Raw genomic sequence first — 24,563 nt, 5'->3', positions numbered from 1 at the left:
ATACGAGGAGAGGAGGGGAGAGGAAGGGAGAGAAGGGGAAGTGAGGGGAGGGAAGAGGAGAGGAAGGGAGAAGAGGAGAGGGGAGGAGAAGAGAGGAGAGAAGAGGAAGGGAGAGAAGAGGAGAGGGGAGGGGAGGACAGGACAAGAGAGGAGAGGAGGAGGGGAGGGGAGGGGAGGAAAAGAGGAGAGGAGGAGAGCCTCTAGGGAAGGACAGGGATGCTTCTTTCACTAGGACTCCTGTAGGGCATCTCGGGCATTTGTGGATTCCCTGAGGCCATAAGACTGTGCAATGGGACATATTTTTCATAGACCAGACCCTGCAGGAGAGAATCCAGAGCTATTAAACAGGCTTTTCAGGTAGATGAGATGCAGGCAACCTCCTTTGTTGTTTTTTTTTCCTTACTTTTTTTTGACAGGGCAATGAGGGTTAAGTGACTTACCCAAGGTCACACAGCTAGTAAGTGTCAGGTGTCGAGGCTGGATTTGAACTCAGGTCCTCCTGAATCCAAGGCCAGTGCTTTATTCACTGCACCACCTAGCTGCCCCCTTTCTTCCTTACTTTTTGTTCGGGATAAGCATAATTGAAGCTGTATGTTTTTTATATTAAAATGTTTTCTAGCTATCAATTCCCCCATCATCCCCACCCAGGAACTGAAGCATCCCTTGTAAAGAAGGAAGACAACAGATGCAGAGCAGAGCCTGCATCTGAGAAAGGTATGCACCATTCTGCCCAGGCTTCCCCCACTTCTCTGCCATGAAGGGAGGACTCTGTTTGCCTGAGCTGCTCCGCAGGACCACTATGGGTGTTTCAGTTACTCAGAGTTTAGTTCTGCTTCCTTCTTGGGTCATTGCCGGTCTTCCAGTTATGCTTTATTTTTTCTCTGCATCTTCGCATGCAAATCTTGCCACATTTCCCAGAGTCCCTCACAGCCAGGTCATTTCATTCAATCCCACTCCATCGCATTTATATGCAGCTAAACAGAACAGAAGATATAACCTTGGGCCTGGAGTCTGGAAGATCTGAGTTCAAATCCAGACTCAGACTCAGACACTTCCTAGCTGTATGATCCAGGGCTAGTCCTTTCCTTTTTGTCTGCCTCAGTTTCTTCAACTATAAAATGAGGATCATAACAGAACCTTTGCTCCTGAGGTTGTTTGTAAAACACTTAGTCCAGTGCCTGGCACATAGTAGGTGCTGTATACATGTTTTTCCCCTCCCTTTACATACCAGCACCTCCAATCAATGAGAACCTGTTGAATTTCTGGTTCTTTGCCTTTACACAGGCGTCTCCACGACTATTCTGGCCCCAAGGGGATGGTACCAGCTGTCTTTGCCATCCCAGGACAGAGGCAGGGCCAGTAGCTTGAGCCTCGTGAGCAGTTGGATCCCTTTTCTTTCAGAATTCCAAGCTGAGCTCCAGAAGGGCGGAGCATAGGAATCGAGGCTCTGCTCACCAGGACTAATCAAGCAGCCATATTTGGAGAGGAATCTAGTACCACTGGGAGGGTCCCGGTGGGCCTCCCAGCCCTGCACTCTGTTCGTTTCCCTTCTTGCTCAGGCCTGTCTCAGTAACCCCAGTCTGAAGCAGCCTCTGCTGCCCAGGGTGCCCTGCTGCCCAGGGTGCCCTGCTACCCAGCGTGCCCTGCTACCCAGCGTGCCCTGGCCTATCTGGGAGGAGGAAGGTAGGGAGTGAGCCCTGGGGCCCCTGCAGGGGTTGTGGGCAGCATAGAACTTGGCGTTCAGTGAGTCTTTTTCCTAGCCCAGGCTGTGCAGGCGACAGCCACTCCTGGGCCAGCTGGCTTCCCCTTGGGCATCTGGCATCCCCTGCTCCCTGGGGGTTCATCATTGGTGCCAGGCTTAGTGCCCCTGCACTCCAGTCTCCCACATTCCCACCAGGCCTGGCTGCTTAATACATTCATGGGAAGATGAAATAGAATTAACTGCCACCCAATATCCTGAATGTAGGCCATCCAGGGTGGCTTTGGGGTGCCTTCACTTGCAGGCCTGAGGGCCCATGCCCGGACCCCGGGGTCCCTATGCTTACAGTGTCAGAGAGGGAAGAAAGGTCCTTTATTCACCCAGGATCTTTCCCATCCCACCCAGTGTGGGCCTTAGTCATGGGGTACTGTCCGGCATGTGGACATCGGTGTGCCCATCCCTAGTCGCCAGGTGCTGATGGGCTACCTCCCGGCTCTCCCCTGAGCAGGCTGCCCCTTTACATTCCTGTCGGCTCAGGCTGGTCGGGAAGCTGTTTCTTTTCTCAGAAGCATCTGAATTGTATCTCCGGAAAGGGTCATTGTACTCCGGGGACCCTATCTTATCAGCTGAGGAGGCGCACAAAGGAACAGGCCTTTGACAGATTGGTTTGACCTGGGTGGGGGCAAACCCAGGATCTCGGAGCTCACTCCACACGCTCCCTGGCCTCCCCAGGCTATTGTCTGAGTTTTCCAGATTCAGCCAAGCCCCGGGGCCTGTCAGAGTTCAGAGGGCATGAGAATGTGGGAAAGGCTTGGCTCTCGGCGTGGTCCCTAGCTGGGGTTCTTTGTCATCGGCCTGCCGGCGACACATGTCGCGGGGAGCCGAGGGAACCTGTGAAGCTGGGCCTTCCAGGCACACGCAGCCGGTTTTCCCGTGCTCTGAGAAGACACCGGAGTGTCGAGTTACCTTCCCCAGAAGGAAGCCTGGGAGGGAGGGCTGACGTCAGCAGCCCTGCCGGGAAAGACTGCCGCAGGAGAGGGGCAGGAGGGATCGAGCGCCCCGGAGCTGCCGAGGTGGGGCTCCCGCCGACCTCCCTGCAGCACGTTCTCTAGCTCCCGTGCTCGGCCTCCTGGCCCCAGAGAAGGAGGGAGGGCGGCCCCCGCTATCGTCCCCTCCGCTCATGCGGTCATCTGTCTGGTATGCTGCCTGGGGTGGGCCAGGGGAGGGAGTGTCCGGTCACCACAGAAAGAAAGGCTCGGTGAGGTCAGCCCCCGTCCCCTGGCCCCCATTGTCCTGGAGTCTACATTTCCAGGTGCTTTGGCTCCAGCCGGCACGGGTGACTCAGCCGTCGGGCCTGCTAATGCTTCCTTTGGGAAATCTTTTTCATGGTCTGGGGAGGGGTGCGGGGAGCGCCAGATCTGCAGTCTGGGGGGAGGCCCGGGAGGCAGTCCCAGCTGCTCGGCCTGCGTTTGGCTTCCTCACCTGCCCAATGAGGAGCTGGATCAGGTGGTCTCAGTGGTGCCGCCCAGCCAGCCCCATTCCAGCTCAGCGACCTCTCCCTACAGCGTGCAAGTGTGGACAGCGGCAGGCTGAGATGCCAATCAAACGTCCTCTAAGCCTTTTGGCAGCTGATTGGCTGCCCTTCCACAACTCCCTCCCACCTCCGGGCAGGTGGCGCTTCCTTAAATGTTCTCACTCCTTCGGGCGGCTTAAATGATCAGCGAACAAAATGGTGCCAAGTCTTGCTTGGGCCGGTCTTTCGTGGGCTCGGGGTCTCAGGCCCCGGCTCCCCACAGGAGGGATCAATCGCCCCACCCGGGGAATCCAGCTCCCGTCTCCCCTTCCTTGTCTCTAGGTCTGAATAAGCCAACTCCAGGGAACCACTGTAGAGTCACCTGGTCACGTTTAAAAGGCTCGGAAGCCAAAAGGCTTGAAGGCCCCGAGTTGGGAATCGATGTACAATGGAGGCGGGATGGTCTCTCCCCTGGCTGGGGGGGGGCGGAGCGGACATGCTGCCCCCCCCCCCCAGCTTCGGCGACACAAGAGGCCTGGGCATGCATCTCGCTTGCCCCAGCCTGCTCGGGGGTGCACTGGACCCCGAGTTCTCCGCCCAACCCTCTGCCTTCACTGAGCCGTGCATCGAGCAGTGGCCTGCATGGGCAGACTAGGCTCTGCTTGGCCTTGGCATCCACCAAGTGCCAGCTCTTGGATCTACAGACTGCCTTCAAGGAGGGGCAGCAGGGGCTCCCTGCCCAGGCTGCATCAGGCCTGTCCAGTGGGGGTGTAGCTGTGCCTACAGCCAAGTCACCCACCCCTTCCCTTGCCCCCGACAGGCGGGGTAAGCAGGACTTCTTTGGGGGTGTGAGCTGACATTTAGGACCACTGAAGTGTTTCCAACTCTGAAACTTTATAACTGTCTCAGCCCTCAGTTTCCTCAACTGGAAAAGGTCAATAGTAGTAGTACCTGCCTCTCATCGAATTAGATGCTATATTGATATAAATGAGATATTCTCTCATCATCGTTGTCATCCTCCAGTGAGGTTAACAACCAGAGGATCTTCCTCTTGTTTAATCATGCTGCATTTTTTGTTTGTTTGAGGCCTGGGTCCAAGGGATAGGCAGCTGGGCTTTGGACCCCAGTCCTGGCCTCTTGGGATGCCCTGTGTGCAGTCTGCAGATGGGGGTGGGACTGGAACCTCCCTTTCTCCTTATCTCAGTAGGAAAAGGTGCTTCCCAAGAGGCCCCCAGCTAGCTGCCCAGATGTTGCCCTTGTCCGTGGTGCTGAGCCCTCGGAGGGGACCTGGGAGAAGCCCCAGTGAGCTGAACTCAGCCCTGTCAGACTAGCTAGACTCCAAGGGCCCCTTTACACACCAGCATCACCCATGGGATACCAACAACGACAAGGATAGCTGGCATTTTTAGAAAGGTTTTGTACATATTTGCAAAGTGCTTTACAAATGTTTTATCATTTGGTCCTTACAATATCTGAAGGAGGCCCAGAGCTAAGCTGGTCTGAGACCAATTGGAATCCAATTGTTCTTGACTCTAGGCCCAGTATGATAGATCCACTGTGCCTGGCACACAACAGGTGCCTAGGAAATGCCAGGTGATACACATCCTTGGGCTCCCCAGAAAGCTGCTCCCACGCAGACTCCAGAGATCAGGCTCTCCCCCAGCCACAGAGGGCAGGGAAAGGGGCTGCATAAACATGACTTAGAGCCCCTTTCCCCTCCTTCCTGCAACTGGGAGCAGGACATTTCTGGGCCATCTCTACAAGAGCTACAGGCTCCCCTTAGAGCTGGAAGAGACCTCAGAGGTCACCAGAGGAGGAGTGGAGGCACAGGGGAAGGAAGTACTTGCCTAAGGTTCCTCAGCCAGTCAGTCGACACACATTTATTAAATGCCTATTATGTGCTAACCCTGTAGGCCAAACACTGTCCCTGCCCTGGAGGAGTGTGCATTCTCATGAGAAAGAGAACATGTCAATAGGCAGACATACAAGATGGCTATACACCAGACCCAGGTCATCTGACAGGAGAAGTGACAATTCAGAGTTTGGACCCTGGGCCCTGCCAGGGTCCTGCAGACTTTTTTTTTTTTTTTTTTTTTTTGGTGAGGCAATTGGGGTTAAGTGACTTGCCCAGGGTCACACAGCTAGTGTTAAGTGTCCGAGGCTGGATTCAAACTCAGGTCTTCCTGACTCCAGGACCAGTGCTCTATCCACTGCACCACCTAGTTGCCCCAAAGTCTTCTTTTTTTTTTTTTTAACAGGGCAATGAGGGTTAAGTGACTTGCCCAGGTCATACAGCTAGAGTCAGGTGTCTGAGGCTGGATTTGAACTCAGGTCCTCCTGAATCCAAGGCCAGTGCTTTATCCACTGTGCCACCTATCTGCCCCCCTCCTGCAGACTTTTTACATGGCCAAAGACAGCTTAGAAAGCTCTCCCTGGGGAGAGGGAAATAAACAATTGGGAGACAGAGGGAAGCGGGGGGGACGTTAGCAGAATGAAGGAGGTGGGCATGGTGGGGCTAGTTTGGCTCTGGGGTCACCCTTGGGCTTAGGGAATGCCCAGGGCTACGGTCAAGAATCTGGCTAGTCCTTGATCCAAGGAGGGGCTACTGCACAGCCATGTGGTCTCTGAGAAGTCAGCGCTGTCTCCAGAGGGCTTTGACTGTACCCCGCCTCCCCACTGCTGCCCCAGAAAACTTTTTCCAGTGTGCCCACACAACACGAGGATCTTTACTTATTTATAAATTATACACACCTACTTCTGTCCTAATAGTCATGTGCAATGTCAAACCTACACAAAGCAGACATTTCAAAGAGGAAAGAGAGATGAAGTAATATTGTGGAAAATTTTGATTTATTCACAGTACAAAAACATTCTTGTTCTCGCTAAAATATCCTGAGCTCAAACGATTAGTCACAGCAGTTTGGGTGAGAGTGACATGAATGACACACATCAGTGGTTTCTGACAACCTTGGTCTAACCCTGCTGAGGAAGAATGGTTCAATAATAGTCTTGGAAGTCCTTGGCTTCCACGGCCGCCACAACCCACAGAGACCAGACCCGAAGACCCAGAGGGAAGCCTCACTCCACTGGCTGAATGATACCCATTTCTCAATCCTATGCACCAACCAGGTATAGGTAGGTCTTTGTGGAAATTCAGTGAGCACCATCCTCCCTCAATGCTGTTCTTGCAAACTCCTTGGAAGGCAATGAATCTTTATACTTTGATAAATAAAAGGGCTTTTCTAAATGAGAGTTTAAAGTCCATTGATACCTTTTGGTTTCAATAGTTAATAGTTTCAATGGCTAAAATAGGTTAGAAAATTAGTATGACCAATGCAGATCTTGCCTTCTCCGGGAGTGACGGCCCCTCTTAAGGAGTGTCCTGAGATACCAGGAGGTATCAGCAGGACTCGGGCCCGGGGCTCCCTTCCCCTGCTACACCAAGTTGGCTGCCTCAACACATGTAGGGACATTTTTGTACAGGCGACAAATCATCTGAAGTGACCCAGAGAGGAGGGAAGGGGTTAGACGTGTCAAAGGGTAGTGGGGATCCTGGAAGGATGAGGGCTGAGAAAAACCATGGTATCTGGCCACTGGGCACCAGTGATGGCTTTCGAGGACAGTTCAGGAGAATGGCAGGTTTGGGGGAAAAGGATGTAATGAGATCTGCAATGCTCCTTCTCTTGCCTACTCACTCTTTCCCACCTAAATATGTAGGGAGTGGGGAGCAGGAGGCAAGGGAGTGGAGAGCACAGCTGCTATAGGTGCTTGGGGAGGGATTCGAACCCGCTGGAGGCACCAACTTGGGCTGTGGGCAGGAATGTTGAGCTGTCAGGGCACAGCTGTGCGGACACAAGTCTCCCTGGTAGACGGGCCTGCGATTGGACAGTCACCCGGCCCCCACCCGGCCACACTGGGCCCAGAGGAGGCCAGCTCCAGGACCAGACTCCATTCCTCAGCTTGGCAGGACGTGAACCTTCTCTCAGACGAGGGCCAGGACGCCCTTGTCCACACGGCAGTCACTGCACACGAGCAGAAGTTACTAAGAAGCCCCCTTTATTGGCATTGAGCACTTGAGCCCCTCGGGTTCAGCCCAGTGTGAGGCAGACTGCAGTTCAGGTGGATGCTGGCACCCCCAAACAGCTGTGAGACTCGGTGGCCTTCCAGAGAAAACCAGGAAGGCCTACCTTTGTGCTTAGTTGAAAGAAGCCTTTGGGCACCACTCCCGGCCCCTTCCACCCCTAGCTGGCATTTCAAACATGCTTCAAATTACATCAGGTAAAAAACAGAAAAGCACACCCTCCCGCCCGTGGGCACTGCCCTTCCTTAGCTTGGGGGCCGGCCGATGGAGGGAGGGTGGTTAGCTCCTGGAACTCCCAGCTATTGCCTCCATCCGGGGCAGTCTCAGGGCAGCCTCAGGCCCTTGTGAGGAGACAGGCTCACGTCTCTCTGCGACAATCGCGATGAAATGACCTAGACTGGGCACAAACATCTCTGTGCCTCCATTAGACTGTGACCTCCTTGAGTCTTCTCTGCCTGGCAGTCCTCTTGGGTTGAAGGTCCTCACCTCACCGTATTCAGTTCAGACTGTCTCTTAGCTCATGACATGGTCATTCATTACAGTCAGTTTGAATGAAGGAACAAAAGAAGACCCGAGCCCTGAGAAGGGGCCCAGCCCCTTCAGGACGCCAGCCTCTGTACTCACTTTCTTTGTAGAGAGAGGACAGTCTTGGTCAGCCACCACATGGCCCATGCTTGGTTCCCATCTGTGTGCTGACACCTCAGCAAGTTCTCTCTCTATCAGGAGGTCTTTACCTCAGTTGTTCCTGCCCTCTGCTGGCTTCTTAAAGCTCTCAGAAGACTGGCAGTCTCAGGGCATTGTGAGGTCTGGTGAAGGTCATTTCTAGCCAGTGTGTGCAAGCCCCCACAGAGGGCACCTCCCAGCAGTAGGGCTGGCCCCAGGGCTTCACTGAGCGTCAGCTGCGAGGTGGGCTGGACCCTCCTGGGCTGGCGCCCTGGGTGTCTCCACGCTGCCTTTGTTCCACAGAAGATTCATGTCCTCAGTGTCCCACTATGGGCAGAAGACACACAGTCGTCAGGCATATGCTCCCCCCTCTCATGCTTCCCCCAGGCACCACCAATGGGGGGTGCTGCCCACAGACCACCCCAAAGCATAGGCAGAGGGCACAGCTCCAGGGTTGCTGTCCAAGGATCTGAACACAAAGTCATTGTCTCCTCCAGCTGATAAAGCGGGAAACAAAGTCAAGTGCTGAGCTGTCCAGAGTTGCCAGCGAGTCATCCAAGACTCAGCTCTGGGGCTAGAAGAGATCTGAAAAATCATCCAACATTCCCATTTTACGGAGAGGGAAACAAAGCCTGAAGGAGAGGACCTGACTCTCCCAAATAATACAGGTAGTAGCTTGGCATGGCCCATGTCCCCAGATTCTAGATCCAGCACAGAACAAACTTCATTCTGATTGTCCCCAAAGACAAAGGATGAGCTTGGGTGCTGGGGATAGGGATTCGACCTGCGATTGGTACAGGGGACTCCTGGATGGGGAAACCCCCTCTACCAATATGATGCCTTTTCTGTAATATACAGTCTTTTTTTTTTTTTTTTGTGAGGCAATTGGGGTTAAGTGACTTGCTCAGGGTCACACAGCTAGTAAGTGTCAAGTGTCTGAGGCCGGATTTGAATTCAGGTCCTCCTGAATCCAGGCCCAGTACTCTATCCACTGCACCACCTAGCTGCCCCTGTAATACACAGTCTTAGAGCTCCACCCAGAGCACCAAGAGGTCACACAGTCGGTGTCAGAGCCAGTCAGAACCCAGGCCTTCCTGGCTCCAAGGTCTGTTTTCCTTCCACAGTGACACTCAGAGTCTGAATGCTGGGTGATATCACCATCGTGTGCCCTGTGCTTCTTTCTTCAAACCATTTACCTCCAGCCAGAGTTGACTCCTGGTCACTTCCCTGACCATGGTCCATTTTCTCCCACCTCCATGCACTTGCACAGGGCAGCTGCCCCTGCCTGGAGAGCCTTCCCTTCTGTATCTGCCTGATGGCTCCCATCTTTTGCTGCCACTCTTAGAATTTCTGCCTTCTTTTAGGGGCCTCTGAGCCCCGCCCACCAGTTCCTGCCCCTCGACTCATGGGCCCTTCCACATACTCTGTGCCCGTTGAGGTCCAGCTGCCTCCCTCTTAAGTGACTTGCCCAGGAAGTGTCAAGTATCTGAGGCTGGATTTGAACTCAGGTCCTCCTGAATCCAGGGCCAGTGCTTTATCCACTGTGCCACCTAGCTGCCTCTAGCTCCCTCTCTCTTAGGTGCCCTCAAGGAGGGCCCTGGGCTTTAACCTTTCTTGGTGTCCCCATCTTGGCACAGGGCTTGGCACCCCATGTGCCCTTGTGGAATGTTTGTGGAGTAGGTAACCGAGTCTTTTCCTCTCTGCCCCAGGGCAGGTCCTCTGCCTCCAGGGAGCCTTCTCAGCCCTCCCAGCTCCACACTTTCTTGGGCCTGGGTGTGACTCTCTCCCAAGGATACTCTTTTGATCTTCCCAGACTAGGGTAGCCCCAGGCACTGCATGCACATCTCCATTTCATAGAGGAGGAAATGGAGGCTGGGAAAGATTCCAGGTCACACAGGGTCACAGAGCTAGTGAGTGTCTGAGGCAGGATCCGAACACAGGCTCTCAGCTCTCCTTCATGTCAGGCCGCCAAGAGCTGAGAATTTTAAGACTAAATTGGAATGAGTGCTGGGCGGCTTGGGGAGATGAAGCCCATAAGCCACTTGGCTCACTTTAAGGTACTTTGCCCCAGGCAGTTATTAATTATCACACAGTGCCTGGAGTCCTGTCCAAGTGTTAGCTATGCTGAGTGCCAGTCAGAGACCCTGCCCTGCTCCCCCCCCAAACAAGATGGCAAAGGGCCTGAAGCACCAGCCCAGAGGAAGAGACTTAGGTAGAAACAAGGAATGTCCAAGCATTTGAAAAGTGGCTGTGCTACTCAGTAGATGGGCCATTGGACCCTCTATGTCAGCAAGACCTGGGTTCCAATCTTACCTTAGACACTTCTAGGTATGACCCTGGACAAGTGACCTCACTTAGCAATCGGGGGACAGGAGTGTAAGACTTAGGTTGGACAAGTAGTTGACACACATCGAGGAGGGAATTTCCTCACTAGGATGTCGTCCACACCAATTAAGTCAAGGTCAGGACCAAACCACTAAGGAGGGTTTTCAGAGGGCCCTAAGGTCAACGCAAGGTTAAAGGGGTGGCAACCCATAGGCCTTCTGCACAATGGGTGGGCTGCTTTCTCGTAGCTTGGAGACCCTTCCTCTGGCCTGCTCCAAGGGTTAATGCAAGGGGCCTTCTCATGACAGGGTCTGAGGGAGAGCGGACACCTCCCAGACCCCACTGACTTCCTGTTTGTTTGCTTTCCACTCAGAGAACTGGATGTGGCCTTCCCCATTCCCCCCCCCGGGTCTGAGAAAACACAGGCCCCAAATCTGGGAGTCAGCCACCAGGAAGAGAGGGACAGGGCGGGTCTCCATACCTGCTCCGAGTTCAGGGCCTCCCAATACTTCTGCTGCAGAAAGAAGAGAGATGGAGAAGAGAGTTAGACCAGTTCTGCCATCACAGAGCAGAGAAGGAGAGAGGGCAGGGCATGAGCTCAGAGGCCCAAGGTCGGTGCACACCGATTAGCCAAGGGAAGTGGGTGCAAGGGAGTGAGAAGACCATTCACTGTGACCGGCAGCCTGGGGTCCGAGCAGGAGCCACAAACATCTTTAATAATAATAATGAGCTCCTTGGCTATTTATTCACTGTGGGACGGAGCCTCTAGAATCAGAAACCGAGGGCCAAAAAGAAAAGACCAAAGAACCCGCCTAGGAAGGCGGAGCTCCCCAGCATCCAAAGGAGGTTTCAGGCCAAGCCTCCAAATGTCTGAGCAGGGCACGGAGGACCTCGAGACAACCACCTTAGGGCTCTCCAGCCTGCACCCAGAGGAGGCATCTGAGAAATGGGCCCATGGCGGGGGGCTCCCAGATTTGGCAACAGATGAGCATTTAAGTGCCTACTGTATGCTGGAGATACAAATGAAAACCAGATTCTGTCCTCCAGGGCCTTCCCTTCCACTAAGCACAGCGCCGAGCTGGAGGGGAATGACTTGCCCAGAGTCACACGGACCCAAACGGAGGTCCTTGGGGTCCCCAGCCAGGACGCCTGGCTCCAGGCAGCAGGGATGGCACTGTGGGCTCAGGCACCTCACAGCCAGCTCCACGAGGTAGGAATTGGCAAAAACACATGAACTTCCCCAAGCAGGTGGAGCCAGGAGAGCCCGACCTGCAGCTTGGAAGCGACCACCCGCCCGACGAGGGTCTGGGGGCCTGCATCCCACCAGAAAGGGGCTTCCAAGCTCAGGGGAAAGACTGAGGAAGCTGTGCCTTTGTGAGCCCTCAGGGAAGCTGAAACCCCTGGTGGGGGGAGGCTGCCCACTAGTGGACAAGGGTCATACTACTGGTGCTTCCCAGAGCCCAGCTGGGCTTAGCAGCCCAGGAGGACGCCTGGCCCATCCCTTCATTCTGTAGATAGCCCAGAGAGCTTCAGTCGTTTCTCTAAAGTCGCCCAGCTGCTCAGTGGCAAAATCCCCACCGGATAATGTGTCACCTTTAGAACTTCGGCCCTTTTTTGAGGAGGGATTGCTTCCTTTGTCCTGGAATCTGCAGCCTCTGTCTCAGTGACTGGTACACAGCAGGCACTTAATAAATGTTTGTTGATTGACTTTCCTATAGTTTATCTTTTTCTTTTTTTTTTTAGTGAAGCAATTGGGGTTAAGTGACTTGCCCAGGGTCACACAGCTAGTAAGTGTTAAGTGTCTGAGGCCGGATTTGAACTCTGGTACTCCTGACTTCAGGGCTGGTGCTCTATCCACTGCACCACCTAGCTGCCCCCCCTATAGTTTATCACTATGTGCCCCCCCCCATCTCCATGTGGAAAGAAGCCTAAGTATCGTAAGGACAGTGGCCCTCATTCTGTAGCCGAGAACCACACCCACCTCCATGGAAGGCAGCTTCCCCCAGACTTCATTCACAGAGGCCTCCTCTCAGACCGCCCGATCCCTCACCCATTGCAGTCAATCTTCGGTAAAGCCCACAGGTGAATGACACACCCCCATTTCCTCAACTGTTTCTCTCATGAGAAGCACCATGATTTCTACAGGGAATGAGTGGGGGTCCAGCAATTGGCAAGACTGCCTGCCTCCCCCTCAGGCGGACTCGGGGAGGGAGGGGGCTTCTGAGGTTCCCAACGTCTCGGGCATGTTCGGGTCCTAATGTCAGGGGTAAGATTGGAACTCAGCACTTGTGGCTCCCAGCTCAGCCGCTGCCAGGCTGCTGCCCCCAGGTAAGAATGATGACTTAAGGTCATTCTCACTTGAGCCTGGAGGACTAAATGACTACCTCACTCCAGGTGGGGCCAACCTTAACCTAAAGGCCAGGGTTCGTCTCCTGCCCACCCTGCAGCAGGAGGGCTTCATTCAGAGGCCACTGAGCCACCCGAGGAGGGATAACCATAAGGCAGGCCCTGCAGTACCAGGAAGAGCACCAGGCGTGGGGCGGGGTCCTTTCTTCTTAGTGCCAGAGACCTCTGGGAAGGGAGGTGGGGGGCAGGAGCCAGCCCACCTGGTTCCTTGTCCCCAGCCAGAGACTGCCCTGAGGACCACTTGGATGGATGCCCCCAGCAAGGGGGCCCACAGCTCCTCTGGCTGTGCCCAGCACCTCCCCATGCCAGGATTAGTACCAAAGTAGTGACCCCCCACGGAGGGCCCTGCCGGCTCTGCCTCCTCCCTGGGGAAGCACTTTACTGTCTCCCAAACTCGAGCATCACTTCCTAGGTCTCATGGTCTCCAGGAAGCTGTAAATTCCTGCAGGGAAGGGACCAAAGTTGGTGCTGACCCCTTGGTACCCAGTGCCAGCTCCATCCTGTTCCAGGCCGACAGTTCTAGCTGCTTGGGCGCTTGGAAGGCACAGTCAAAGGCGTGGGCCCTGGGAGGGCACAGTCAAGGGCATGGGCCTCACCTGCTCAAACCTGAGGAAGCCTCTGGGGCCAGCGGTACCAACCTAGGCTGGGCCTGAACAGCAAGAGAGCTGCCTGTGGAAGCTTGGACCAGCCTCTCGGGGCCTCAGCTTCCCCGTCTACAAAGCATCAGGCTAGGTGACCTCAAAGGTCCCCATGAGCCAAGGATGCTGGACTCTGGGGCAAAGCCATTGGTCTCCTTTGATCGTGCGCACAGCCCAGACACGGGCTCTATGGGCACTTGGAGACCTAAAGACCCCATGCATGATATCACCAGAGACTGGGGGCAGGTCTGGCCCCCACACCCCGCCGGAGACTGCCCCAGCTGCACAGAGGGGTGCCAACCCCGCCAAAGACTCCTCCCGGAAACCCTGCCCGCAAATACGTTCTCAGGCCCCAGAGGGAGAGAGGGGCTCCTTCCTGCCCCCCTCACGCAGTCACTGGGCGCTGGCTTCCATCCATCCCCAGGCCAGGGTGAGAAAGCACAGGGCAGCCTTTGCCCTGGTCAGCAGAAAGTCCGCCTTGTCAGGGGCCCCAGAGGCAGGAGGCTTCTGATTTCCCCAGCCAAGCCTGGAGTTTGGCCGAGCCTGCCCCCGGGCACCCACACCCATGGGCTTGGGCGAAGCTGACCGGCCCAGCAGGGTCTGTGGCCCAGGCTCTGGTCCTGCCAGCACTGGGCTGGCAGGGCTGACTGGTCAGCAATGGCTGGAAGCAAGGGCGAAGCTCCCTCTGGAGCAGAGGACAGCGGGCGGCGCATCTATTGGATCAGGACACGCTCAGCCTCTGGGGCTGGAGCCCCTGCAGTGGTGGTGACCCAGCAAGGGCCTGGGCTCAGCCCCCTCCACCGGGACCCTCAGGCCCTTTCCCGTGGTGCTCTCTGGTCCTCCCCCAGGACAGAGGGCCTGTCCCCCGTCTCTTCCCCTCCCCCAGACCTGTGCCCACATTCCATGAGCCGACTGCAGTAATCGTCCCAAGGGTTCCCCTCTCCACAGCCCTCCCCTTCCCTGGCTGACCCCCTCCCTCCTTCCACCCCCCCCCCCCGACTCAGCTGCAGCTTCCTCGTTTGGCTCCTGTTCCCACTGGGGCCTGGACCCTGAGATGGAGCCGATCTCCTCTGCAGGACTCCCAGGCCTCCCCTGGATTGGGGGGGGGGGGCGTCCCCCAGCCTGAGAAGGTCTGAGAGAGCCTGGGATCAGGCCACAGGGCCCAGCTGTAGTCCGAATGGTTGCCCAGAGCTGAGCGGGTTCTCTGGGCAATTCAGCACAAAGCCAGATGGGAGGGGAAACTCTGGGGAGGGGGCCCTGAGGCCAATGAACGAAAACAAGAGCCAAAGAACCCCCTCTGCCACCCCCCACCCCCGGCTTGGGCGCCGCCTACCTCCAGCTCAGAGTTGATAGAAGACACTTCCGAGGAACTAGTCGAGGACACCTTGGCGTGGATGACCTGGAGGGGGGGGTAGGTGGGCGGCTCCAGCAGGGATGCAGGGGCTTGGAGAAAGGGATTCCTGCCACTTGTCTGGCCGTCCCCCGGTAACCTTGTGCTGCTGCAGCCCACCTGGACAAGGTATGGACACGCAAAGCATTGAGAGGCCTGTGGGAAGGTGGGCCAAGGCAGCTTTTCCCTCAGTGTCTCATGGAGGTGCACAAGAGAACATTAATCATGGGGTGGGGGCATAGGGGAATCAGAGAACGAGTTACAGAGGAAACTGAAGCTTGGAATGCCACAGCTGGTGAGTAGCAGGGCATTTGAACCCAGGTTCTGTGTCCCCCAGTCCTGTGCCCCTTCTCCCTTTCCTCTCCCCTCCCTCCTCCTCTCCATTCCCCCCCTTCCCCCCTCCCCTGCTCCCCCGCCCCTGTCCTGGGCTCATGTGACGAGGCAGCTGAGGGCAGCAGGAAAGAGCCCATGCCAAGCCAGCTCTCACAGAGAACACGAGGCACCTGAAAGCCAAGCCCAGCCCGCCTGGCCCCAGGGCACAATGCTGACTCAGAAACCCAAGCTGGGCTGGGGGAGGGAGGCCAGGCGCCGGTGACTCAGCGGCTTTGTGGCTCAGCTCAGTGACCAGCACCGTCCTGGCAGCCAGTCACCAGGTGCTCCCAGACCCTTTGAAGCGGCCTCCAAGGTCACCCAGGGATGGGGGATCGCCCATGGGACAGGGCGGCTGTTTGTCAGGAGGCCCCTGGGGCCTCGGTGTCCTCCTCCCGAGTGAGGGGTCTGCCTCTGGCGGCCATCCGTAAATCCTGCCTCCCACGTGCAAAAGCTGGGCCTCTGAACAGAGGCTCCCCAGCTCTGGCCTTCCTCAGTTTCCATCTCTGTCTCTGCCAGGATGCTCTAGAAATCCTCCCCAGGACGCTGTGGGACCACGGCCAGGTCACCTAAGCTCTGCATGCCTCGGTTTCCCCATCTGTCAGCTGAGGGGTTGGAGCAGATGGCCTCCGGGGGCCCTTCTGGTCCCACAGCTGACTCCCGTTGGGGGCATCTCCACCCCCGGGCCCCCCTGCACAGGTTGGGGCTGGCCTCCCAATAGGGGATTTGGCGGGCCTGCCCCTGGCTGGGATCAGTGCTATTAGTCCTAATTCACCTCCTGAGAGGATCTGCCCCCAGGAGGGGGACATGCCATGTGACCTACCCCAGACCACTGCCTTAGAGATGGGAGGGGCCCCAGAGGCCCCTGCCTCAACCCTCGTCTCTCAGCTGAAGAAACAGAGGCCTGGAGAGGTTCTGTCACTGTTGACAAGCATTGACCAAGCACCTACTATGTGCCAGGCTCTGTGCTGAGCGCTGAGGCGACAAAGGAGAACCAAGAGCCTGTCCCTGTCCTCCAGGAGCTCACCTTCCGATGAGGAAGGAAATAAGCCTCTATTATAAAGTACCTACTATGTGCTGAGCCCTGTGGGAAGTGCTTTACAAATGGGATCTCAACTGATTCTCATGACAAGTCTGGGAGGTCAGTGCTATTAGCATTCTCATTTTACAGATGAGGAAACTGAGGTAGACAGGCATTAAGTGACTTGCCCAAGGTCATACAGCTAGTGTCTGAGGCAGGACTTTGTGACTCAGGGCCAGTGTGCCGCCAGCTGCTCAGTGGCCACTGAGACCAGCGTTCCCACAATGGCCTGCCCCACATCTCAGCCCTCGGCCACTGGGGTCAGGATCTGGGCCTCAGAGAGGGGAGAGTTCTTTTCCTAATTATTTCTTGGGACCTCAGAGGATTTCACTTCCCTGTGCTGGGTGTTCCACTGTCCTGCCCTCAGATCCACCTTCTTGAAAGAATGTTTGGGAAGGAACTTCAGCTCAGAGCACCCTTTGGGACGTCTGAGCACATGACCACTGTGACCTCGGCCCCACTCCATGCCAGGGACGTCTCAGGGCCCCTGGGACTGAGCCCTGCCAGGACCAACACTCCAAAGGGGAAACAAGGTCAGAGCCAGAACTAGGGGAGGACAGGCCGGGCTCTGCCCCAGCTGCCATGTGGCAGGGGCACTTCCTCATGCCCAGCCCCCGATGGCACGTGGCTAGGAGGCTCTGGCAGACCCAGCCACCCATTGCCAAGTCAGTCCTGGTCCAGACCCTGTCCTCTTCTCTGCTCCCTCTCTGCACCTTCACCCAGTGACCTGAGCAGTCCTTGTTCCTCCCAGACCCGCCCCAGCCATGTGCAGACTCTCCTTCCCACTTCCCTCCGTCACATGCAGACCTTGTCATCCATCCCTCTTAGGAGCTGCAGAGTCACTCTTTCTCCTCCAAAACAAGCTCCATCCCTAGCTCCAGCTTCTCTTCCATTCCAGCCACGGACTTCTGTGCTTTTGATGTTCCACTCTCCCTGTTTCTCAGCCTCCTCGACTCCCATGGCCTCTGTCTTCAGCCTGCCCTAGCAGTAACTCTTTCTACAAGTCACTCCTCACATTGATCCCTGGGACCAGCTCTGCCCCCCTCCCCCACCTATGTCCACCCCAGTCCACATGCTGGCAGCAGCAGCTGTCTCTCTGCTCCCTTACCTCCTGTACGTGTTCAATGGTCAGCTCCATGTACCGGCCAATGGCCGCCATCTTCTGCAGATACTTGGTGTGGGGGAGCATGTGGAGTGGGACCCAGTTGGAGTTCTTGGAATGGAAAAGAAGAGGCAAGGGGAGAACACAGAATAAGGTGGTCTGGAAAGTCCACTTAATTTCGAGTTTCAACAAACGTTTAGGTTTTCCAGTCACATTTTCCCTTAACTAGTCCTAATTTCTTCCTTTGCTGTTATTCAGTCATTTATTTCCAGTTCTGTCCGACTCTCTGTGACCCCATTTGGAGTTTTCTTGGCAGAGGCACTGGAGGGGTTGGCCATTTCCTTCTCCAACTTTTTTTACAGATGAGGAAATGAAGGTAAACAGGGTGAAGTGACTTGCCCAGGGTCACACAGCTAGAAAGTGTCTGGGGTCACATCTGAACTCAGGAAGATGAGTCTCCCTGAATCCGGCGGGTGCTCTGTGCACTGTGGTGCTCTGTGCACTGTGGTGCTCCCTAGCTGCCCTAATTTCTTCCTACACAATGCAAAGTTGGGGCATTACAAAAGAAAAAGCTCAACCACTTATTCCACCCTCCCTCTTGCTTTCCTATCTTTAGCTTCCTCATTCCCATCCCCCCAACCCTGCTCCCCCCTCCCCACAGCTGTCCCCCCCCTCCACTTTGCTCTCTGGAATGCCTGATCCATCACTAACTAGGCTGCTTTCATCTAAGCCCTTGCCTTTCTCATCTCTTCCACCTTCTGGCTCTCCCGGGAAACAGCAGCCTGTGCCTCCCTTTCCAGTGCCGGTGTTGCTCCCTCCCCTGCCCCTGACTCCCTGGTTTTGTGTGTGTGTGTGTGTGTGTGTGTGTGTGTGTGTGTGTGTGTGTGTGTGTGTGTGTGTGTGAGAGAGAGAGAGAGAGAGAGAGAGAGAGGCGGGGGGAGAGGGAGAGAGAGAGAGAGAGAGAGAGGGAGAGGCAGAGAGTCAGACCATTCCTCCTCCCCATGGTCACTTCTGGACCAGTGATCTCTCCCCTCTGAGGTTCTCATCACCCACTTCTCAGGGGCTCACCCAATCCAAATCCTGGGGGCATTATCCATCAGCCACCCTGGACCTGCCTCACCGCCCTCACCCTCAGGACTTCCCAAACACCTGCCAGCCCCCAATGTCCTCACTTCCCATGTCACGGCTGACTTTGGGATATTCCCAGGGGCGCAGCCAACCCCACGTGTCCCAAACAGACCTCGGGATCTTTTCCCAAGAGCTTGTGCCCATCCATGGTGCCTCCACCTTCACAGCCACCCCAGCCCACAAGCCAGGCGTCACCTCTGCCTTCTCTCTCACTCCGTCTACAATCCAGTCTGTCGCCACCTGCCCCACATCCCCAGTCCTTGTCCTCTTCTGCCTAGTGCCCAGCCTGGTTCGGGGCTCTGTCTCACTTGTGGATGACCACAGTGGTCTCCTGGACCAGCGGGTCTACCTGCCTCAAGGCTCTCCCCACCCCAACCTGGCATCCGTTCAGCAGCCAAAGTCCGACCATGTCACCTACCCCCCCCCTACCCCGTTCCAGGGGTTCCCTGGCACCTCCAAGATCAAATAAAAAACCCTCACTTTGGCTTGTAAAGCTCTTCCTCCTTAGAGGCAGCTGGCTGGTGCAGTGGATGGAGCACCAGGCCTGGAGTCAGGAAGACCTGAGTTCAAATCCAGCTTGAGATACTAGTGGTGCAAGCCTGGGCAAGTCATTTCACCCTGTTTGCCTCCCTTTCCTCATCTGTAAAATGGGGGTGATAACGGCACTTTCCTCCCAGGGTTGTCATGAGGCTCAAGCGAGATAACAATGGCAAGGTTCTGAGCACGGTGCCACACATAGAAGGCCCGAATTCCTGTCTTCTCGTACTTTACTCCTGCTGTGGCTCCCATGGGACAGTCCAGAGTGCTCTGCCCCCTCCCACCCATCCCTCGGTCTTCTGGGTCAAATTCCCTTCCACAGGAGCCTGTTCTGGTCTCTCACCACTGTCCTGGTGACTTCTCTTTTCAGTTTGCCTCCCATTTCCACAGCCTGCATGTACACAGCCACTCACGTGCTGTCTCCCTCATCGGCATGCACCGTCCTGGGGGGAAGGACAATGCCTTGGCCTTTCTTAGCACAGTGCCTGGCATACAGTAAATGCCTAATGAGTCCTTGTTTACTGAAGGGAAGGGCCTGATGGAGACTCACTTGGGAGCCATGGACGTTGGCAGCCCTGCAGGCACCCCATGAATCACAGTGGACATCAGAGAAGAGGGTGAAGCCTGCCCAGTAGCCACATGGATTTCCTTATCTCTAAAGTGGACCTAATCAGACCTCTCAGCAGGGAGGTGCCAGCTGAATGAGATGAGGCCTGGGAAGTGCTTTGCAAACCTCAGTGCTCGCTCGGGGCAAGTGTGACAGATGGTGGTGACTATACAGACCTGTTCTCAGGCTCTCCCCTCTGTGTCCTCCCCCCAACAGCCCTGTCAGCGGCTCAAAAGGGCCGAGATCGATTTCCAAAGGAGCCTGAGGCTCAGAGAGGGCGGTGACAGGCCCTGATCACACAGCCAGGGTCGGAGGCCTGAGACCAGCCCTGGTGCCAGCATAGACCCCTGCCCCTGCCACCGCCTGTGCCCCAGGTGAGGAAAGAGACACCTTGTCCTCCTCCATGTCTTCCTGCCTGTCGTCTTCTTCCCTTTCGGTGAATGTCAGGAGGGCCTGCATGTCAGGGGGCTCCGTGGCCTCAACGGACAAGCCCAGCACTCGCCTCATTTTGCTTTGCATCACACAGGAGAGGAAAATCAGCTGAGATTTCAGAAGTTAAGGTCGTATGGCTCCCCAAAAGAAAGACTCCTACAAAACTCAGAAGCAAAGAATCTACCTCGGACACATCATTCAGTTATTCAACTTCAGACCTTCCTTCTGGGAGGTTTGCCAAAGGTCAGAGACTAAAGCAAGGGCCCAGCAGGGACAGGGAAGATGAAGTTCTTGTCCCCGACTCCTATGGTAAATGTGAAAGGAGAAGGGAGGGGAGTGGGGCAGGGGGAGGAGAGAGGGAGAAGAGAAAAAAGAGACAAGGGGAGAGGGAGGAGGGGAGGGGGAGAGAGACACAGGAGACAGAGAGAGGGAGGGAGGGGAGAGGAGGAGACAGAGGGCGATAAAAAGAAGAAAGAGACAGGGGGAGAGAGAGGGGGAAAGAGAGAAGAGGAGAGGAGAGGAGACAGAGTGAAAGAAGAAGAGGAAGACGAACCGGAAAAGACAGATGGAGAAGAGAGAAAAACAGAGAGATACAAAGAGAGGAAAAGAAGAGGCAGAAAAAAAGAGGGGAGAGAAGGGGAGAGAGTGAGGGAAAGCAGAGAGGAAGGACGGATGGGAGGGAGGAAGAGAGAACAGGCCAATGGAGGTAAGAGGCTACTCAGATAAGGAGGGGGGAAAGGGATGGAGTAAGATGAGCAGAGGGGGACAGGGAGAGACATCCAAGTGCCTCTGTCATGGAAAAAGGATGACTCACTGGGTCATGACGCGCACCTCACCTGGGAGATGGTATCCTGTGCGTCACTGGGCAGCACCACCAGCCGATACTGTGTGCAGACAATGGCCTTTCCGTTAGTTCTCGGGATCGTGGTGGGAGGGGGTTGCAGCATCAGCGACTCTTGGCATCAGGGAGGGGTCAGGGGATGAATAAAGGATGTGTCCAACCTGCCCCACCCAAGAGCGGAGATGGTGGGGGGGGAGCTGTCCAGTGCTGTCTGGATTTTTGGTTTGGTTTCCACAGGTCCCTCAGATCACCAAGGAGGGAGGGCATCTGTACCCTGCCAGCCCTGGCCCTGCACAAGAGGCAAGGCAGAGGAGTGGGCCAGGAGGTCTCAGCTAGGGAAAGGATACAGCAAGGTCAAGTGTGGAGGCGCCCAGGGAGATGAGGAACCAGGGAACGGCACGTAGCAAGTATTCCGGCTGCCGATCATGAGCCACGATGGCAGAGGTGTACAGGAAACCCGCCAGGGCCGAGAAGCCCCTGGCCCACAGGTGGAGACATGGGAATGCTTTCCCTTGGTACTGGGGAAAGAGAAGAGGGTTAGGCACGGAGGTCTGGGGGCTGCTGCTTCCTGACAGACCCTTGAGGAGGAAGGCTCAGCCCGGTCTACCCACAAAAAGTGCTCCAGGGCAAGAGCATTTATCCCTGCAGAAGCCTGAGGTCGGTGGGAAAACAAAGCAAAACAAACAAAAACAGCTGACAGCCCAGCAATCTCTCCGCTCCTCCAGGTGCTCCTCCATGTTGGGGGCGGGGGGAATAAGAAAAATAAACAATAACAAATCCATTTGAATCCTCAGCCTGTCCAGTATTACCCCAGTTCCCTCGTCTTTCCCCCCCTTCTCTCTCTCTCTCTCTCTCTCTCTCTCTCTCTCTCTCTCTCTCTCTCTCTCTCTCTCTCCCTCCCTCCCTCCCTCTTCCCCCCTCTATCTCTCTCTCCTTTATCTGTCTTTCAGCCTCTCTGTCTCTCCCTTCCTTCCCCTACTCTCTCCCTCCCTCCTCCTCTCTCCTTTCCTCTCCCCCTCTCCTTCTCCATCTGTGTCTCTGTCTCTGTCTCTCTGCCTCTTTCTTTCTCTGTCTCGCTGTCATTCCCCTCTCTCTGTCTCAGTGTCTGTCTGGGCATCTCTCATTTCCCTCTTTCTCCCTCTCTCTCATTCCCCTTTCTCTGTCTCTGTCACTACACCTCTGTCCCTCACCCACCTACCCAACCTGCTCCACATGTCCCTGAGTTGGGACACGTGCCACGGGCAAAGCAGCAAGCACCCCAAGGAAGAGATATAAACCATGGGCAGCTGTTTGGGGTTGCAACGTCCTTCCCACCCACCTTTCCCAGGGTCCCCTTTCTTTTCTGGGAGTCCAGACCCGGGGTCTACACTCAGACTCACTTTTCTCCACTCATTGCCTCATCCACTAGGTGGCGCCATAATGCACAGAAGGTTGGTCCTGGAGTCAGGAAGACCTGAACTCAAATGTGGCCTCAGACATTTACTAGCTGAGTGACCCTGAGCAAGTCACTTAACCCTGTTTGCTTCAGTTTCTTCATCTGTAAATGAGGGTAATAACAGGGCTGTTGTGAGGAGAAAAGAGGTCCTATCTGTAGTGTGTTCTGCAAACCTTAAAGTTCTATGTAAATGATCACGATTATTCACCAGAGAGTTGGAAGGGCCTTGAAAGTCTTAGTCTAGCCCTTCCTTCCCTTTACAGATGAGGAAACTGGACACACTCAGTAAATGCTTCACAATCCAGTGTCTCCCACGGAGGACGTGAGGGCACAGCCCAGCCATGAGCATCCCCAGGAATGCCTGGTGGCCAGCTGGGGGAGGGGGTGGGCTGGTGCTCATGATCCTGTCCCTTCCCATCTAGGCTGAGAGACAGAGACAGAGACAGACAGAGAGACAGACAGAGACAGAGAGACAGAGAAAAAGACAGAGAGACAGAGACAGAGAGAGAGAGATGAACACACAGACACACAGAGATAGAGAGGGACAGAGAAAGAGAGAAACATAGAGACAGACAGAGACAGACACAGAGAGAAGCAGAGACACACACAGAGATAGAGGCAGAGATACATGGAGATAGAGACAGAGAAAGAGAGAGAAACATAGATACAGAGACAGACACAGAGGCAGAGAGACAGAAAGAAACAGAAAAAGAGACAGAGACCAAGAGAAAGAGAGAGACAGAAACAGACAGAGACACACACATACAGAGACAGAGATAGAGAGACAGAGACAGAAACAGACAGACAAAGACAGAGAGAAAGGAGAGAGGGGGAAGAGGGAGGGAGAGACAGACAAGGCTGGGGGTGGGGCTGGAGAGGGAAGGGGAAGGGTTGGGAGGATGCTGCTGGAACATAGTGGGGATGGGCATCCAATGAGAGCTCCCCTGACCCCTAACCAGCCAGAGGGCAGGGTCACAGCTTCACTGGCCCTTCTGAGAGAAGGATCTGCCCGGGCAGGGACAGCGTCTGGGAAGCTGGGACCAAAGGAAAGCCCCTGGCTACCTCACACTTCCAGGGGCAGCATTCCTGCAGCTCCTATAGGAGCTGGGCTGTCCCTGGAAATGAAGGCATCTCTTCTGGATGGGTGGCTCCCACGGGTGCACAAATCTGTCAGTGAGCCAGTGTGTGACACACTTGGGTGTAAGGATCTAAGAGGGTCCCTGAGTGTGTCTGTCAGTGAATAGCCCCTGGAGGGGCACCTGACACCCATGGCCTCATGTGAGACCTCTGAGGGCAGCCTCTATGGGTTCCTATTATCTCCATTTTACAGGAAAGAAACCAGATAGATGCCCAGAGTGGGTTAGTGACTCACAGTCGCACAGCTCCCAAGTGCTGGAAGTGGGATTGGAACCCAAGTCTCCTGGCCTCCAAGCCCTTCCACTTTCCCCCCTAGGACACATGAATTCTAGTGGTACAAATGCTCTCATGTGGGAGTCCTGAAATGTTTGGATGTACAAAAAGGTGTGCTCCCAGGGTGGGGGGGCAGTTAGGGGGCGCAGTGGATAGAGCACCGGCCCTGGTTTCAGGAGGACCTGAGTTTAAATCGAGCCTCAGACACACTTGACACTTACTAGCTGTGTGACTCTGGGCAAGTCACTTAACCCTCAGTGCCCCACAGAAAAAAAAAAAAAAAAAGTGCGCTCCTCCTCCCACCAAGGCAGCAGGACGTTCTAGAACCAGAGACTCCCTGCCAGTGTGACCCTGGGCTAATCACTTCCCCTCTGGGGTCTCAGTTTCTTCCTCTGCAAAATGGGGTGGCTTTTCCAGTTTGAGATCGTGCCCTGACTGCCTGAACCCCTCCAGAGGCACTGACCATGGTCCTGAACCCTGAGCCCTCTCTTCTCGCTTCTTGTGGTGGCCTGGTCTTGTTTCCCCCTCTCTGCCAGGTCAGCTGTGGACAATGCAGTGAGCCTAGGAGGGAAGGAGGCGGGGATGGCAGGAGGCGGGGATGGCAGTCACTCCCTCTCCAGGTGACCCGAGGATCGTCAGCACTTTGTGCATCTTCCCTGGAGGGAATGCAGATGTGATCGTCCCATTTTATTGAGGAGAAAACTGACAGGTGGGGTAGGGGGAGTGGAAAGGGACCTGGCCAGGGTGGCCCAGCACAGCTGTGACCAGCATTTCCCAACATCCTGAGGCAGGACCCCCCTCATTCCTGCCTGGCTCTTCCCCTGGCTTGTGAGGACCCAGACAGCTCCCAGACAAGTGGCGAGGGGGCGGGGGGGGGGGCACACGCTACTAGGGAGGAGATGCTCA

General features: G+C 55.6%; 1 protein-coding gene across 1 annotated transcript in view; it reads right to left on the bottom strand.

Moving 5' to 3' along the window:
- Nucleotides 1–6,055: 6,055 nt before the first annotated feature.
- TMEM44 (transmembrane protein 44) overlaps nt 6,056–24,563 on the bottom strand; it is a 31,086-nt gene continuing 12,578 nt past the window's right edge. The window contains exons 6-11 of the mRNA XM_043991334.1: nt 21,160–21,330; nt 19,930–20,079; nt 17,274–17,378; nt 14,659–14,835; nt 10,763–10,795; nt 6,056–8,283 (exon numbers count right to left, since the gene is read on the bottom strand). Coding sequence (XP_043847269.1) covers nt 8,179–8,283; nt 10,763–10,795; nt 14,659–14,835; nt 17,274–17,378; nt 19,930–20,079; nt 21,160–21,330 — 741 coding nt within the window. The 3' untranslated portion in view covers nt 6,056–8,178. The remainder of the gene's footprint in view (nt 8,284–10,762; nt 10,796–14,658; nt 14,836–17,273; nt 17,379–19,929; nt 20,080–21,159; nt 21,331–24,563) is intronic.

The sequence above is a fragment of the Dromiciops gliroides genome, chromosome 3 (assembly GCF_019393635.1).
Source record: "Dromiciops gliroides isolate mDroGli1 chromosome 3, mDroGli1.pri, whole genome shotgun sequence".
Classification (NCBI taxonomy): Eukaryota; Metazoa; Chordata; class Mammalia; order Microbiotheria; family Microbiotheriidae; genus Dromiciops; species Dromiciops gliroides.
The sequence above is the reverse complement of the archived record's forward strand: the minus strand, read 5'-3'. Positions and strand labels throughout refer to the sequence as shown.